The sequence below is a fragment of the Condylura cristata genome, unplaced genomic scaffold (genome assembly GCF_000260355.1).
Source record: "Condylura cristata isolate star-nosed mole 26May11 unplaced genomic scaffold, ConCri1.0 scaffold00010, whole genome shotgun sequence".
Lineage (NCBI taxonomy): Eukaryota > Metazoa > Chordata > Mammalia > Eulipotyphla > Talpidae > Condylura > Condylura cristata.
Window position 1 is genome coordinate 50,530,341 of NW_004567111.1, and position 15,014 is coordinate 50,545,354.

The 15,014-nt window shown below is 38.5% G+C and overlaps 1 protein-coding gene across 2 annotated transcripts in view; it reads right to left on the reverse strand.

Moving 5' to 3' along the window:
* The window catches only part of MRPS31 (mitochondrial ribosomal protein S31), a 31,739-nt gene extending 20,908 nt beyond the window's left edge, over positions 1–10,831 (reverse strand). For both annotated transcript variants that reach the window (XR_001145312.1, XM_012723143.1), the window contains exons 1-3: positions 10,646–10,831; positions 7,382–7,666; positions 5,861–6,016 (exon numbers count right to left, since the gene is read on the reverse strand). Coding sequence is in view for 1 of the 2 variants with exons in the window: in XM_012723143.1 (XP_012578597.1) it covers positions 5,861–6,016; positions 7,382–7,666; positions 10,646–10,770 (566 nt within the window). In the remaining variant the exon portion in view is untranslated. The remainder of the gene's footprint in view (positions 1–5,860; positions 6,017–7,381; positions 7,667–10,645) is intronic.
* Positions 10,832–15,014: the final 4,183 nt, after the last annotated feature.

Genomic DNA, 15,014 nt, shown 5'->3' on the forward strand with positions numbered 1-15,014 from the left:
ATGTATATGAAGCAACTAATTATAGCAGGAGATGACAAAAGATCACAAACATCAAGAGATAGACTTTGATGTTAAATAAAACATTGGATTAGACAGAGTTAAAAGATGGACTTAATATACATTTACAGAGAATTTACAAAAGAAATGAATATACATTCTTTCAAGTACACATGGAACCTTCTTAAGGCTCTATCTTACTTATACTGGGGCACAAAACGTTTAAAATTACATCAAAGCTGAAATTATATCAAACATTTTTTCTGTTCATAACATGATAAAGCTTAGATGTCAACCACAAAAAGAAACCTTGAAAAAAACCCAAACATATGGAAACTAAACAAATACTTCTGAATAACATCTAAGTCAATGAAGATAGCAAAGGAGAAACAGAAAAATACAAGGAGACAAATAAAAACAAAGAGACAACCAGATTCTATGGATGCTCTAAAAGTGGTATTAAAAGAGATGTACAGGGGCCTCCCTGGTGGCGCAGAGGTTAAAGTTGCAGTGCTATCAAGCTATCACCAGCCACTGCTGCTCAATTTTAATCCTCAGCCAGGTTGCTAACTCACATGTCAACAGCAGACTTCTCCTATCTTGCCTGTTGTGACTCCCCTGAGCAGTATATTTCAGTAAATCTGCCAGTTTTGCTCCCCACTCTGTCTCTGGTGAATCCTCTCACCTGTCCCTCCTACCCATCCCCCCATTTCTTGCCTAGACCCCAGGTTCTTATATACATAAATAAATCTTTAAAAAATCAAAGGGAGGCCCTCCCTGGTGGCACAGCTGGTTAAAACACAGTACTAAAAAGCTAATAAAGGCACTTCAGCATTAGTTGATCCCCGCCTGCCCCGGAGGTGACCCGCCTGCCCCGGAGGTGACCCACGTGCCACTGTAGACTTCTCCTGACCAGCCCCCTGTTCCCCTCAGCAATGTACTTCAAAGAGTTGCCTGTTCTGCTCCCCACTCTGCCTCTGGTGAATCCTCTCACCGCCCCTTCACCTATGACCTATACCCCAGTCTGTATGCACAAATAAATAAATCTTAAAAAAAAAAAAAAAATCAAAGGGAAATACAAAGCAATACAGCCTACATCAATAAACAAAACTCTTAAACAATCTAATATCACATCTGAAGGAGGCAGAAAAAGAATAAGAGACCAAATATCAGTAGAAAGAAGGAAGTTAAAATTAGAGCATAAATAAATGAAACTGAAACCAAAAAGACAACATAAAAGATCAATGAAACCAAGAGCTGGTTCTTGAAAAGGATTAACAAAATAGATAAATCATTAGCAAGGGCCATTAAGAAGAATGTAAGCTCAAATAAAAAGAATCAATCAGAAACAAAAGTGGCAAAAATTACAATGCTGAAACACAAAAGATCATAAAAGACTTTCATTCTTATAAGTACACATGTAACCTTCTTAAGGATAGACCTTATGCTCGGCCACAAAACATGTAAGACTTCTCAAAAGAGACTTCTATGAATATCTATTTGCAAATAAACAGGACAATCTAGAAGAAATTGGCAAAGTTTTAGATTCATACAGCCTTCTAAGACTAAACCAGAATGAAAGAGTTTGAACAGATCAAATACAAAAATTGAAGAGTAATCAAGAGGCTCCCTAAAGACAAGCGTCCAGGACCAGATGACTTCACCAGTGAATTCTACCAAATGTTCAAAGAAGACCTAATATCTATCCTCCTTAAACTCTCTCAAAAATGTTAAAGGGGGTAAAACAGAATTCAATAGACCGATCCTAAAACCAAAAGAAAACTATTGATAGTTTTGATGAAAACAAATATCAAAATTATGGCAAATACATTAAGGATTTTATTCAGAAAATCATTCACCATGACCAACTGTGTTTTCTTTTTTAAAGATTTATTTACTTATACATATTTACTTATTCACCATGACCAACTGTGTTTTCTTTTTTAAAGATTTATTTACTTATACATACAAGAACTGGGGTATAGGCCAGAGGTATGTATGTGTGTGGGGGGTGGGTGGGGGGTGGTGATGAGATGATTTACCAGAGACAGAGTGGGGAATATATTTCCGGCAGAATGACTGAAATACACTGCAGGGAGGAACAGGGGTAGGGACATGAGAGGTCTGCCTCACCATGTCGGTCACCTCCCTGGCCAGGGAACAAACTCGTGGGCAGTAGCTTCATTGGTGCTGTGCTTTAACCCACTGTACCACCAGGGAGGACCCGCTAAATGGGCTTTAATACAGTTCAACATATGCATATCAATCAGTCATTCATCACATCAACAAAAAAAAGATAAAAATCACATCTTCATCTTGGGAAGCATTTGAAAAGACTCAATGCCCAATTATGATTAAAAAAAAAATCAGTGAAATGGAAATAAACGGAATATATCTTTAACATAATAAAGACTGTGACAAGTCCAGAGAAACATCATACTCAGGTGAAAAACTGAAAGTACTTCCCCTAAGACTAGGAATAAGACTAGAAACCACTATTGTTCAACATAGTACTGGAAGTCCTAGCTAGAGCAATCAGTCAGGAAAAAGACATAAAACACCCAAACTGGATAAGAAGTGAAACTATTCTTGTTTGTAGATGACATAATAATACATAGGAAAACCAAAAAAATTACTAGAATAAATGAATACAGTAAAATGGTAGGAAACAAAACCAAACACAAAAATCTCCTGTATTCTTAAATAAAACAGATGAAAGAGGAATCAAAGCAATTCTATTAAAAACTAATTAAGTAAAAGTAAAGAAACTGTATCATGCAAATATAAGACAATGTCAAAGGAAATAAAATGACATAAAGAATTGGAAAGATATCCCATGTTCATGGACTGGAAGAATAAACACTGTTAAAATAACCATGTTTCCTGGCAGCAGCCCAAATGCCCAAAAGTAGATGACTGGATAAAAAAGATGTGGTACATATACACAATGGGGTATTTACTCAGCAACCAAAAAAAAAAAACACATGTCTTGCAGCAACTAGGATGGAGCTGGAAAAGATCATGCTTAGTGAGATAAGCCAGAAAGAAAAAGAAAAATACCAGACGGCTTTGCTCATAGCAGGAGTATAATGGACCAAGTGAGAAAATAATAAGAATACTGAACAGCCATATACCAGAGACTTTTTGTGGGGGTGGAGTGGGGAATGGGATAAAAAATGAGGGGGGTGGAGAGAAGTGGACTGGACTATGGTGATGGCACATGGGTGACTCAGGGATGGGAAACCCACGGGGATTACAATTGAGATGAAAAAAAATGTACAAAATGATGTAAAAATAAACTATTATATTATAAAAATATAATATATAATAAAAAAAATATATATCTATATATAGATACATAAAAAGACCATGTTTCCTAAAGCAATTTTGAGATTTACCACATTTACCACTATTAAAATCACAATGACATTCTTTAAGGAAATAGAACAAACAAAAATAAAATTTGCAGGGAATCACAAAAGACCCAGAATAGCCAGAGCAATCCTGAGAGAAAAAAAAAGATAAAGAAAGGCATTCTACTTCCTGATATCTATACTAGACTAAACAGAGATAGTGATCAAAACTGTATAGTAATGGAACAAAGACCATAGGTTTAGAATAGAGAGTCCAAAAATAAACACATGCAAATATGGATAGTTGATCTTTGACAAAGGAGTCACAATCACACATTGGAAAGAAAGTCTCTTCTAGGGCCCTCCCTGGTGGCACAGTAGGTTAAAGCACAGCACTAACAAGCTAAAGCTACTTCAGCATGAGTTCTATCCACGCTCTGGAGATGACTCACACATGCGGCAGACCTCTCCTGACCCGCCCTCTGTTCCCCTCAGCAGAGTATTTCATCAGTCAGCCTGTTCTGCTCCCCACTCTGTCTCTGGTGAATCCTCTCACCACCCCTGCATCCTTGCATCTCAGGCCTGTATCCCAGTTCTGTATGCACAAATAAATAAATCTTAAAAAAAAAAAAAAAAAAGAAAGAAAAAGGTGATACATTCCTAGACATTAATCACAAAGACATATTTGGCAATGTATCTCCAAAAACAAAGGTAACATAACATAATTAAAAGCAAACAAATAACTACATCAAACTAAAAAGCTCTTGTACTTCAAAGTAAACCACCACAAAAGCAAAAAAGGTAATGTATGAATTTGGTAAAGATAGTTGTACACCGCACATGTGACAAAGGGTTAGTTAATTTCCAAAATATATAAAGACCACAGATGATTCAACTACAATATAATAACAACAGAAACAAAAGCAGACAAAAGAACTATATAGACACTTCACCTAAGAAAATATCAAGATGACCCATGACCCACAGGCACATGATAAATGTTCAACATCATGTGAAAATATTTATCAAAACTACGATAAGATACTATCTCACCCTTCTAAGAATGACCTATAACAAAAATACTGAAAACAACAAATGTTGATGAGGATGTGGAGAAAAAAACAACAACAAACTATTCATGGGAATAAAATTGTTGCAGCCTTTAAGAAAATGTTATGGAGCTGCCTCAAAAAACAGAAAATACCCTATGATAAACAATACTACTTTATAGCTACTTACCTAAAGAATAGGAAAGTACCAATACAAAAAGACTTATGCATTCCTGTATTCATAGCAGCATTCATTACTCACAACAGCTAAATCATGGAACAAACCTATATGTACATTCAGAGATTACCGAATTTAAAAAATTACCGAATTTATATTCAACAGAATACTTCGCGGCTATCAAAAAAGATTAAATAGTATTATTCTTTGGGACAAAATGAATGGATCTTGAGGTGATTTGCTAAGTGAAGTAAGTCAGAAAATAAAAGCCAATTACCAGATGGTCTACTCATTTGCAGAATATAAAAAACAAAGCGAGGAAAGAGACAAAACAACAAGAATTTTTGGATCCTAGGAATAATACTGCTGACCAGAAAAAATGGGAGGAAAGGAAGGAGATGGGAAAGGAAGATGGTAGGGTTGTGCCAGCCTAGGTGGAGGATGAGTGAGACATGCATTCAAATGAGATGTTAAGTTGCAAACCCCAAATCAGTTATATAAATGAGGGCATACCATAAAACTTAATAAAACTTAAACCCGTAATTTATAAGTGTCATTTCTGGAAAATTCAAACACCAAGAGAATGTGATATATAATCAATATTTATTCATATTCCCTTTATTCAAAAACTAAAAGCTAAAATTTGGCTGTATTTGGTGCATTGCATTTATTAAAAAAAAAAAATTTAAATGAGCGATTTAACTGAGAATGTAGACATCTGTATTTCTCTTTTCAGTTCCTGGGATACAGGAACATGCCCACTGATAACACTGATTTGGATACTGTCCAAGCCAGGCTGCACCACCACTGACTGCCTATCAGCAGCAAGTGTGTTGTAATCTGGCATACAGTAAAGATCAGAGAGTAAGTGGAAAGATGCCAGTCAGAACATAAGAATACCAGGAAAATGAGAAAAAAATTATCATATGGGGCAAAAAAAATCAGCAAATGATTTAACTGGAAAACATTTATCTTTCTTATTCTATTAATTAATTGATTAATCAATTTAATTACTTTCTTATTAATAACATTCCTAAGCATACTGTTTTCTTTTTCAGGTACAAGAAATCATGTAATTTCTAAAGTTTAACCCTTCAACTGGTCTTTTAAAAGCTGCAAATCTTAAGACATGGCTTAAAAAAAAAAAATCAAACTGCTAATATTTTACTTATGAGGCATATGTTACATATAAGCAAATATATTGTGTATATTACTCATCAGTCACATAAACATAGTATATTTAAGATATCAGCGTTACTAATTTAGCCATTTGAATCACTAACCTAATTTTAGGTCTGTCTCCATCTTTCTGGGCCCTTGAATTTTCTTCATGTTGCTGGAGCTGCCTGAGGAGCTCGGACTTGGTCTTTTGCTTGTCAAAAGGGAGAGAATCTGCTACAGCAGATGCAGCAGCCACCAATTCAGGACTCAGAGACTCACTAATGAAAAACAAAATGAGAAGGGACAGAAAGGCACTACTTACTCTGATTGCATGATACATCCAGTTGCAGAAAAGAAATCCTGAAGAGTGGAAAGATATTGAATAGACACACAAATTGACATACTTTTTGGCAAGCAATTTGGTGACAGACATTAAGCAAATCCTTTACAGACTAACTTCCCTTCCAGGAATAGATGTGTAAACAAAATCAGAGGGGCCTCCCTGGTGGCACAAGGGGTTAAGTCTCAGCACTTTGAAGCTGTCAGCAACCACTGTGGCACAAGTTCAATCCCCAGCCAGGTAACAGACCTATATGGCGCAGCAGAACTCTCCTGTCTCACCTACTGCTCTCTTCAGCAGTGTATTTCAGTCATATCACCTGTTCTGCACCTCACTTGGTCTCTGGTGAATCTTCTCACCAACCCTGGCCTACACTCCAGTTCTTGTATGCATAAATAAATCTTAAAAAAAAAGAAAACAGATAAGTGGATTTGAGGTATACATCATTATTATGGATCATTAAAACCAAACACTGCCACTTAGACTACAACACAATGCTAAAATATCACTACTTCCACTTGAAATTAGGGAAAGACTCTTTGACAAACACAAGTAATTAAAATATTTTGAGGAAATCATGTAAGCTGTGAGCACTGGCCAAAGGCAGTTATATTAAAAAGCTATAATTGGCCCTCCCTGGTGGCGCAGTGGGTTAAAGCACTGCACTGAGAAGCTAAAGCCACTTCCGCATGAGTTCAATACCCGCCTGCCCCCGGAGGTGACCACATGGTGCGGCAGACCTCTCCTGACCGGCCCGCTGCTCCCCTCAACAGTGTGCTTCGTCAGTCATCCTGCTCTGCTCCCCACTCTGTCTATGGTGAAGCCTCTCACCGCCCCTGAGCCTCTGGCCTGTACCCCAGTTCTGCACAAATAAATAAATCTTAAAACAAACAAAAAAAAAGCTATAATCAAGATGCTAAAATTTTATCCTAAATGGATTTCAAATTAACAACTTGTTAATTAACAGCTTAAAGAGTCATGGGAAATGGAAATGGCAGTGACACAGATGAGAATGTAGAGTGTAAGAGAATGTATAGACTGCTAAGATCACTACTCTCTTCCCCTATTTAGATTGTAGACAGGTATTGCTTGTTATTTAAATATAGAACCATAACAGCATTTTCAAAGTACCATTAAAGTCTGTTACAAAGTGATACCAGTCTTTGTTAACAAAGTATTTCTGCCCTTACCCTCCCCCCACCCCAAAACAAGAGTATTTTCCAAGTATATTCTAATTTCAAAAAATAAAGCTTACTAGAGTTTCAAAAATTACTTAAAATATTCAAATTGCCATTCAATTTACCTCTTCTCTAGGGCATCTTCCGTTGCTTTTTGAGATTTGCTAGCTGTAGCTTCCCAACTTTTAAGTGGTCTTCTGCCTGGTGGCTTTGTTGTTTGTACATTTGCTGTGCTTAATTCAACTTTCATGCCCTTAATAATATCTAACAAGTCTTTTTTCTTTTTTTCCTTTATACTGTCTTGGCTCTCTGTCTCCTTGGCAATCTCCTGGGTTGGAACAGACTGTTCATCTTTCTTGCTATAGATCACACTGTTGGTACCAAAATATCTGCAGCTATTATTTTCTGCCCTAAAAAAGACATATTAAAAATTAAATTATAAACACAATGCAAAAGAAAGGACTTAATGCTCAATGTATTACAAATTTTCAATACAAGTTCTTCCTATTTGCTTTTTTGGGAGTCTATAATTTTAGTTTTTAAAATTGGTTTACAATGCTGTACAGGATTAGAGATTAATTATATTAGAGTATATATACCTCTAGAGCATGTCATCACACAGCTCCCACCACCAAGCTACTCACGGTCCTCTGGGCATCCTTTTACATCTTGCTTTACATTAGCTTTTGATATTTGTCATTCTCATCAACAATTTAACATTTACAAAACATATACTATGTGCCTCATGTTGTGTAGTTTATTTATATTTTGTCATACCCACATCAATTGCATAAGATCACTATTATCTCCATTTTGCGGAAAAGGAAATGGGAAACCAGAGAAATGGAGTGAGCCACCGAGAGATCTGTAGCTGAGAGCTGTCTAAGGACTGACACACTGGGATGCCATGAACAGATTACTGGTGTCTAAGATACAAGCCACCTGGGGCTTGGGGCAGAGGCTCAGGGCTGCTGGTGTTCCTGCATGTTACCTCCCTCCATTTACTTCAAGAATTGGCAAAAGTATAATTTTTATGTGTTTCATGACATTAAAAAAAAAAGTTGTAAAACATAGTGTAGGGTAAATGGAGTAATTTGGATTTTTCCACCCTCCCCACCATTAACATTACTGATTGACACCTGTGATCTTGCACGTGTGTCTGATGGCAGCACCTGGAGTATGGCATGGGGGTGGGGGTACACATCAGTGGGCTCACCTGAGCCTAATGCTGAGCATTTAAGGGGGCCAAACAGAGACCCAGTCAGCAAAGAACCCTGCAGCGGGGTGCAGTAGAGACCAACAGTCTCCTGGCCTCCCTGCCTGCCCTGCACCAGGCTGCCTCACTAAAAATGGATTAGGAGGTTCACTACAAGCCTGAAAAGGCCACCAAGGGCTCCAGGACTCTCTTTTACCCCTCCGCCTGGATCACAGAGAATCTGCTCTGTGCCTTGCTGACACTATACATAGTTAGTATATTTTAATTTATTGTTCTCAAACCCAAATCGATGGTTGCCAATTCATTAATGACATATAATACCTTTATGAAAAGTCATAATTAAGCAATATAAAAGTAATTTCAGGGCCTCCCTGGTGGGGCAGTGGGTTAAAACACAACACTAAGAAGCTAAAGCCACTTCAGTATGAGTTGGATCCCCACTCCAGAGGTGATACACAGAGCGCGAGGCAGACCTCTCCTGACCAGCCCGCTACTCCCCTCTGCAGTGTACTTCATCAGTCGGTCTGTTCTGCTCCCCACTCTGTCTCTGGTGAATCCTCTCACCACCCTTGCACCGCTGGCCTGTACCCTAGTTCTGTATGCATAAATAAATAAATCCTTTTTAAAAAAAAGTAATTTCCATCACTAAAAATGTGCTACTTACTTAAAAAAAATCCTGGTGTTTTCTAATTGATCAACTTTCTCATTGAGCCAGTTAACCAATTACTGTTTGATTAGTTTGATCCTCAAGCTCCAGGGAGCTAAGGCACATAATACAGCAGACAGACCTCCCCTCAGCAGTGTATTTCAGTTAATACCCCTGTTCTGCTCCCCACCCCACACCTCTGGCCTACACCCAGCTCTTGTATGCATAAATGCATACACAAACAAAAAGCAAATAGAAGGAATATCACATACACCATTACTTCAGTGTTTCCTTTCAGGACTGCTATAGTACCACTGGAAATCATCTGTATTTACTACAGGAAAATCCTGCATAGGAAATAACTCTAGCTCTAACTTTCCACCTAAGCTGGTGTCTACTGGGAGTCTCACTGCCACTCAAAAGTGCAATACTCTAAAACCATACTCAAGAGCTCCCTTCTCAGACTCACTTTCCATTTTTCATCCCTAAGTATTGAACAGGCCTCTAGCCACTGATATTTCTGGAAACCATGACACATTCTAAAAGCTTGAAATAATCTAGGAACACGAAATTCTCAAAGCTGCTCCTCTTCTGTTAACATTAATGGTTCACTAATCTTTCAAGGTAATAAGTCGAAATCTCTGTTCTGTCTTTCCCTAATCTCATCACGAGGTACATCCTTTCAATTCCACTTGTGCAATTATTCTCCTTTCGGCTACTTCTTCCCATCTTACCTCTACTAACCTGTGTCAGGGCTGTCCTTAACCAGATTGGCCCCAAATAGTGCAGGATGGAATATATAAAGAACTAAGTTTTCATAATCATGAAAGTTCTCAGATAATAAACATTAACACCAAATACACCTCACTCCTTGTGTGGCTTGAACAGCTAGCTCCCCTGATCCCCCTTTTAAGGTTTTCCCACTTCTTTTCCAGAGCGAGTATCATGGACCTCTCCTACAATGGTTGAATCCCCCATTTGCTCACACAGCAGTTACTTGTTGAGTAAGATTTACACAATCTCCGTCTCTGCTATTACTCTATTCGAATTGCCAATACGAATGGAACTGTAAACTACAATGATAGCAGGAGTGTTGTTTCATATTAACACAAGTATGGGCACATTGTAGGCACTTTCAACGATGAACTAAAGAACAAACGGAGGTAGTGAATGAGACCATCATTCGTGGTGGCAAAAAATAAAATAACACCAGTTCGCTTCCTAAAATTAGAAAAAACGTAGTGGCGAGAAGGATGGGGAGCAGTACAGTCGTAGAAAGAACACAAGGCAGCCCGCTAGCAAGGGACTGTGGCTGTTTTCGCACGCGCTCTATGACCTTGGACAAGTCACAGCCTCTTTCTGAGACTTCCCTTTTCCCAGATTTAACGCAACGGCTCCTGACAGTCCATGGGTGATATCACAGACCCCAGGAAACCCGAGAATGGTGACTGAATGTCTCGGTGAGGGCAGTAGGAAGAGGGGGCGTCTTAAGTCTGCGGGGTTGCCAACAGCACTGAAATGAGGTACCTGACGGGTCTGTGCGGAGCCGGGAGTAGCACAATCGCAGCTGCCGATACATCTGGGCATCCCGAGCACAAAGGGACACGGGAAAGGGGGCGAAGCTGTAGGATCACGGTCACTCTCGTAAACATTACGGAGAAACACACTAAAAGGAGAACAAACGGAGAATAGTACGTCCTCTGCCAAACACGTCCCCCGATCCTCTTCCGCTCGTCTGAAGCGTTCCTTTCTCTTCCCGTTCCGGTGGACAACAGGGGCGGATAACTGAGTTCCGGTCTCGCCCGCGGACTTGGCAGAGCCTGCTGCCTCCAGGCGACTCAGCCTTCCTGGGCGATTTCATTAGCCGTGGTGGTAAGGGACACTGAGTCCAGAGGTGTGTTGGCTGAGACCGGTTCCTGATTTAAGAGTTGGGAGAGGAGGTAGTGATAAACTGCAAACATTGAAGAGGGGCCACTAAGTTGAGAACTGACCCTACTTTGTCACGTTTCGGGGGGAGAAAATCCACAGCTTTCATGATAGTCTCAAAATGATCCATGATCACTGAAGGAGAACAAATTTGTCACACGAAAAATATTTCTCGGTGGCAAAAGAATTACTTTAAGCTGCTTATTTTTTAAACAAAGCACATAGGAAAAACTGAAACTTGAGCAGAAGTTACTCCTTACACACATAATGTAAGACATTTACATGTACAAAGGGAAAATCTCCATTTGTAAGGGTGACTCCCTCCATGTTCCAGGAAGAGACACATCAGTGTCTACAAAGAATATGAGCTTAACGTGGTAGACTGGGGAGAATTTAGCAAAGTTGTTAAAATTCCTCTCTGTATCCCATTGTTTCGGCATGGTCCAGCGAACATTTCTTTACCGAATATTTGCATATCCCATCTTCCTGTAAATTGTTTTCCTTCCCTTTGAAATCCTAGACCCCAAATCCCAACATTCTTCTTTTGTCTTTAACTAAAAATGTTTAAGGTGATGATCTGAGTCATTTCAATGAGTGCCTCGGTTTTTCTGGGTCTCTCCCAGCCATATGGGGGTATAGGAGTTAATAAACTCTTGTTACCACCTGTTTTTTCCCCCTTTAAAAAACTGTAATAGTTTATTTCTACGTCATGCTGTGCCTTTTTCCATCTCAGCACTTTTTTTTTTAATTGCAGATTGTGCTTCAGCCAAAAACTTAAGAGTAAAAGGGAAGTTATTTTTCTTTCTCTACACCATCTCGCAGATTATTTATTTTATTTTTACCATAGGATGTGCTATTTTATCAACTAGTATTTCTTTTCAGTCTTTGTTATTGATGTAGAGTGAAAGCATGAAACATATGTTTCATTCTTCAAAGATGTCTCTAGATTAAAAAAAAAAAAGCAAAAGAAAGAATTAACTTTTTCCTGCCCTTCATGAAGTCAGTGAGAAGTGTCCTAATCAAAAGATAAAGGATTCTGAAACCAGAGTACCAAAAGAGAAATGCCTGCTAGTATGTCACATGGGAACTTTTAACTTAGAATTTCATATTGTCCTTTGAAAGTTAGCATCAATGCTTGCCCTGTTTCAAAACAGTATCAAGATCAATGATGAATTGTTTTTTGGTGCTCAAAATAAATACAACTTATTGTGATCTTACTAAGACCCACTAGCTCTAATAAAAACTTTGTGATGTAGGGATGCTTTCCTTTTTTTTTTTTAATAAAATTGTCTAAAAATTATTTAGATAATTTAAATCCAGAAAAGTGCATGGATCATAACAATGTTGGTGAAACATGCTTACTGAATAGTCAGTTAATTTGCTTTTGTAGGCAACCGTCCATATTAAGACTAGACTATTACAGTTTTGCATTCTTATTTTGACATCATTTGATATCCGATGGAAAATCCTTCCTTGAGTTTCTAATAAACAGTCCATCAACACCACATTTAATAATTTTTCCTTTTCCAAGTTCTTATATCCTTCAAGTAGCATTTTTTAGTAAACTGAAACTTCCATCTTAAATTCAGTTTCTCTGGGAGGAGATCCTGTCCCAATTATCCTGATCCTAGTCAACTCAAAGGCATTACAGACCCTATAAATCATCAATCATCTCCCCAATGAATAAAGACAAGTAACATGTGGAAAGAGAAATTGTGGGAAGAGAGAAAATTTACCCCTATCTCTCTGGGTTCTTCTCAACTTCATCAAAAATTCAAGTTACTGTCAGACAGATTAGTAGGGGGAAAAATTAATTACATATATATGGAGATGCTACATGAATGTGAAAACTAAAGCCAATGAGGCAAAATTAGGGAATGGGATAGAGATCTGAGGTTTCAAGGGAAAATGAAAGGGATTTATATTATGAGGAGAGGGTGACTCATGACAAAGACCAGCTGCTTTGATAGCAACATTATGTCTGGAAAACACTTAATTCTGGGTAGTAACAAATTTTCGTTTTGCTAGTTAGTTAGTTAAGGGAAGGCTAAAGTTGTCATAAATCTGTAGGGTCCACACTGAACTCAGTTCAAAATAATCTACATGCCAAAATGACATATCTTAGAAAATCCTGTTCTGGACAAGTTGGGGAAGACTCTGAGGACATATTGGCCTCTAAGGACATAAGGCCTCTATCCTTCTTCAACAAGTTTTGCTTTCAGTGAGGTTGCCCAACTGAGGGTTACAAGTGGGGGCTGAAATTTAGCCTTGCTCACTATATCTCTCTTCTACTATTTATAAAAGAAACTAAACTTTGACTAGTCTTGTTATACTCTCCGGCAGGGATTACTCTTGTTCACAAATATCTGTTTTCTTCCCCTGTACTTTTAATTGAATATAGGACGTCAGCAGTAGAGACTGTACTTCCCAGCTTTCCTTGCAGATAATACGTTGGCATCTTAGAATCAGCAGAATGTGAACAGAAGCAATATGCCCTTAAGAAAAAAATGGGCACTCTGATAAAGGAGTCTCAGTCATGCAGCAGGAAAAGGAGACTCCTTAAAACACAAAGTGCTGGCAGGCCCTCCCTGGTGGCACAACAGGTTAAAGCACAACACTGTGAGGCTCTCAGAAGCCACTGCAGCACAAGTCTATCCCCATCAGGGAGGTGACCCACATGATGTGGAGACTCTCTTACCCCACTCACTGTTCCCCTCAGCAGTGTATTTCAGTCCATTTGCCTGTTCTGCTCCCCACTCTGTCTCTGGTGAATCCTCTCACCCATCACACCTCTGGCCTGTACCCCAGTTCTGTAAGCATAAATAAATAAATCTTAAAAAAAAAAAAAAGCAAAAAGCAAAAACACAGCACTGGGAAAACTGGATGGCTATACTTTTTAAAAGAATGAAGGTGAATCACTAATTCTACCCACAAAAATAAATTCCAAGTGGATTAAAGATTTAGATACACAATCTGTAACAGTAAAATACATAGAAGAAAACATTGAAACATTTCATAATCATCAATGATAAAGACATTCTTAGCGGCTCAAGGAGAACAAAAGCAAAAATTAACAACTTGTATTATCTCAAATTAAAAAGTGCTTACACCGTAAAAGAAAATTATATAGATTAAAAAGATATCCCACTGAATTGGAGAAAATATTTACACATTATACAACCAACAAGAGGTTATTATCCATGCTACATTTAAAAAATGTATTATTTATTTTTTTATAATTTTTTTTTAAATTTATTCATACAAGCACTGGGGTGTAGGCCAGAGGTAGGGAGGTGAGAGGATTCACCAGAGACAGAGTGGGGAGCAGGACAGGTGGATCTACTGAAGCACACTGCTGAGGGGAGAAGAAGGCAAGTCAGGAGAGGTCTTGGCATTATGTGGGTCACCTCTCTGCCTAGGAATGGAACTTGTGCTGCTGTGGTTGTGATAGCTTCACAGTGCCATGCTTTAACCCCTTGTGCAATCACGTATGACTAAAATTTATATAATTTATAATAAAAACCCAAACTGTCCAATAACAAGTGGGGAATAGATCTGAACAGATAATTTGCCAGAGAGGATCTCTAAATAGCCAATAGGCACACGAAGAAATGTTCATCATTGCTTTTAATAAGGGAGATTCAGGTAAAAACCACAATGAGATACTTTCTCACATTTGTGAGAAATGCACACATTTAAAAGGACCCCACAAGTACTGGAGATGATGCAAAAAAAAGAAACACCTTACTACACTAATGGTGAGAATGTAAACTAGTGCAACCATTTTTGAAAGTGATTTGAATTCAGCTTAAAAACTAAAAATGGGGGCTCTCCCTGGTGGCACAGTGGGTTAAAGCACAGCACTAAGAAGCTAAAGCCTCTTCAGCATGAGTTCAATCCCGGTCCGGAGGTGATCCATGTGGCGCTGCAGACCTCTCCTGACCCGCCAGCTGCTCCTCTGAGCTGTGTA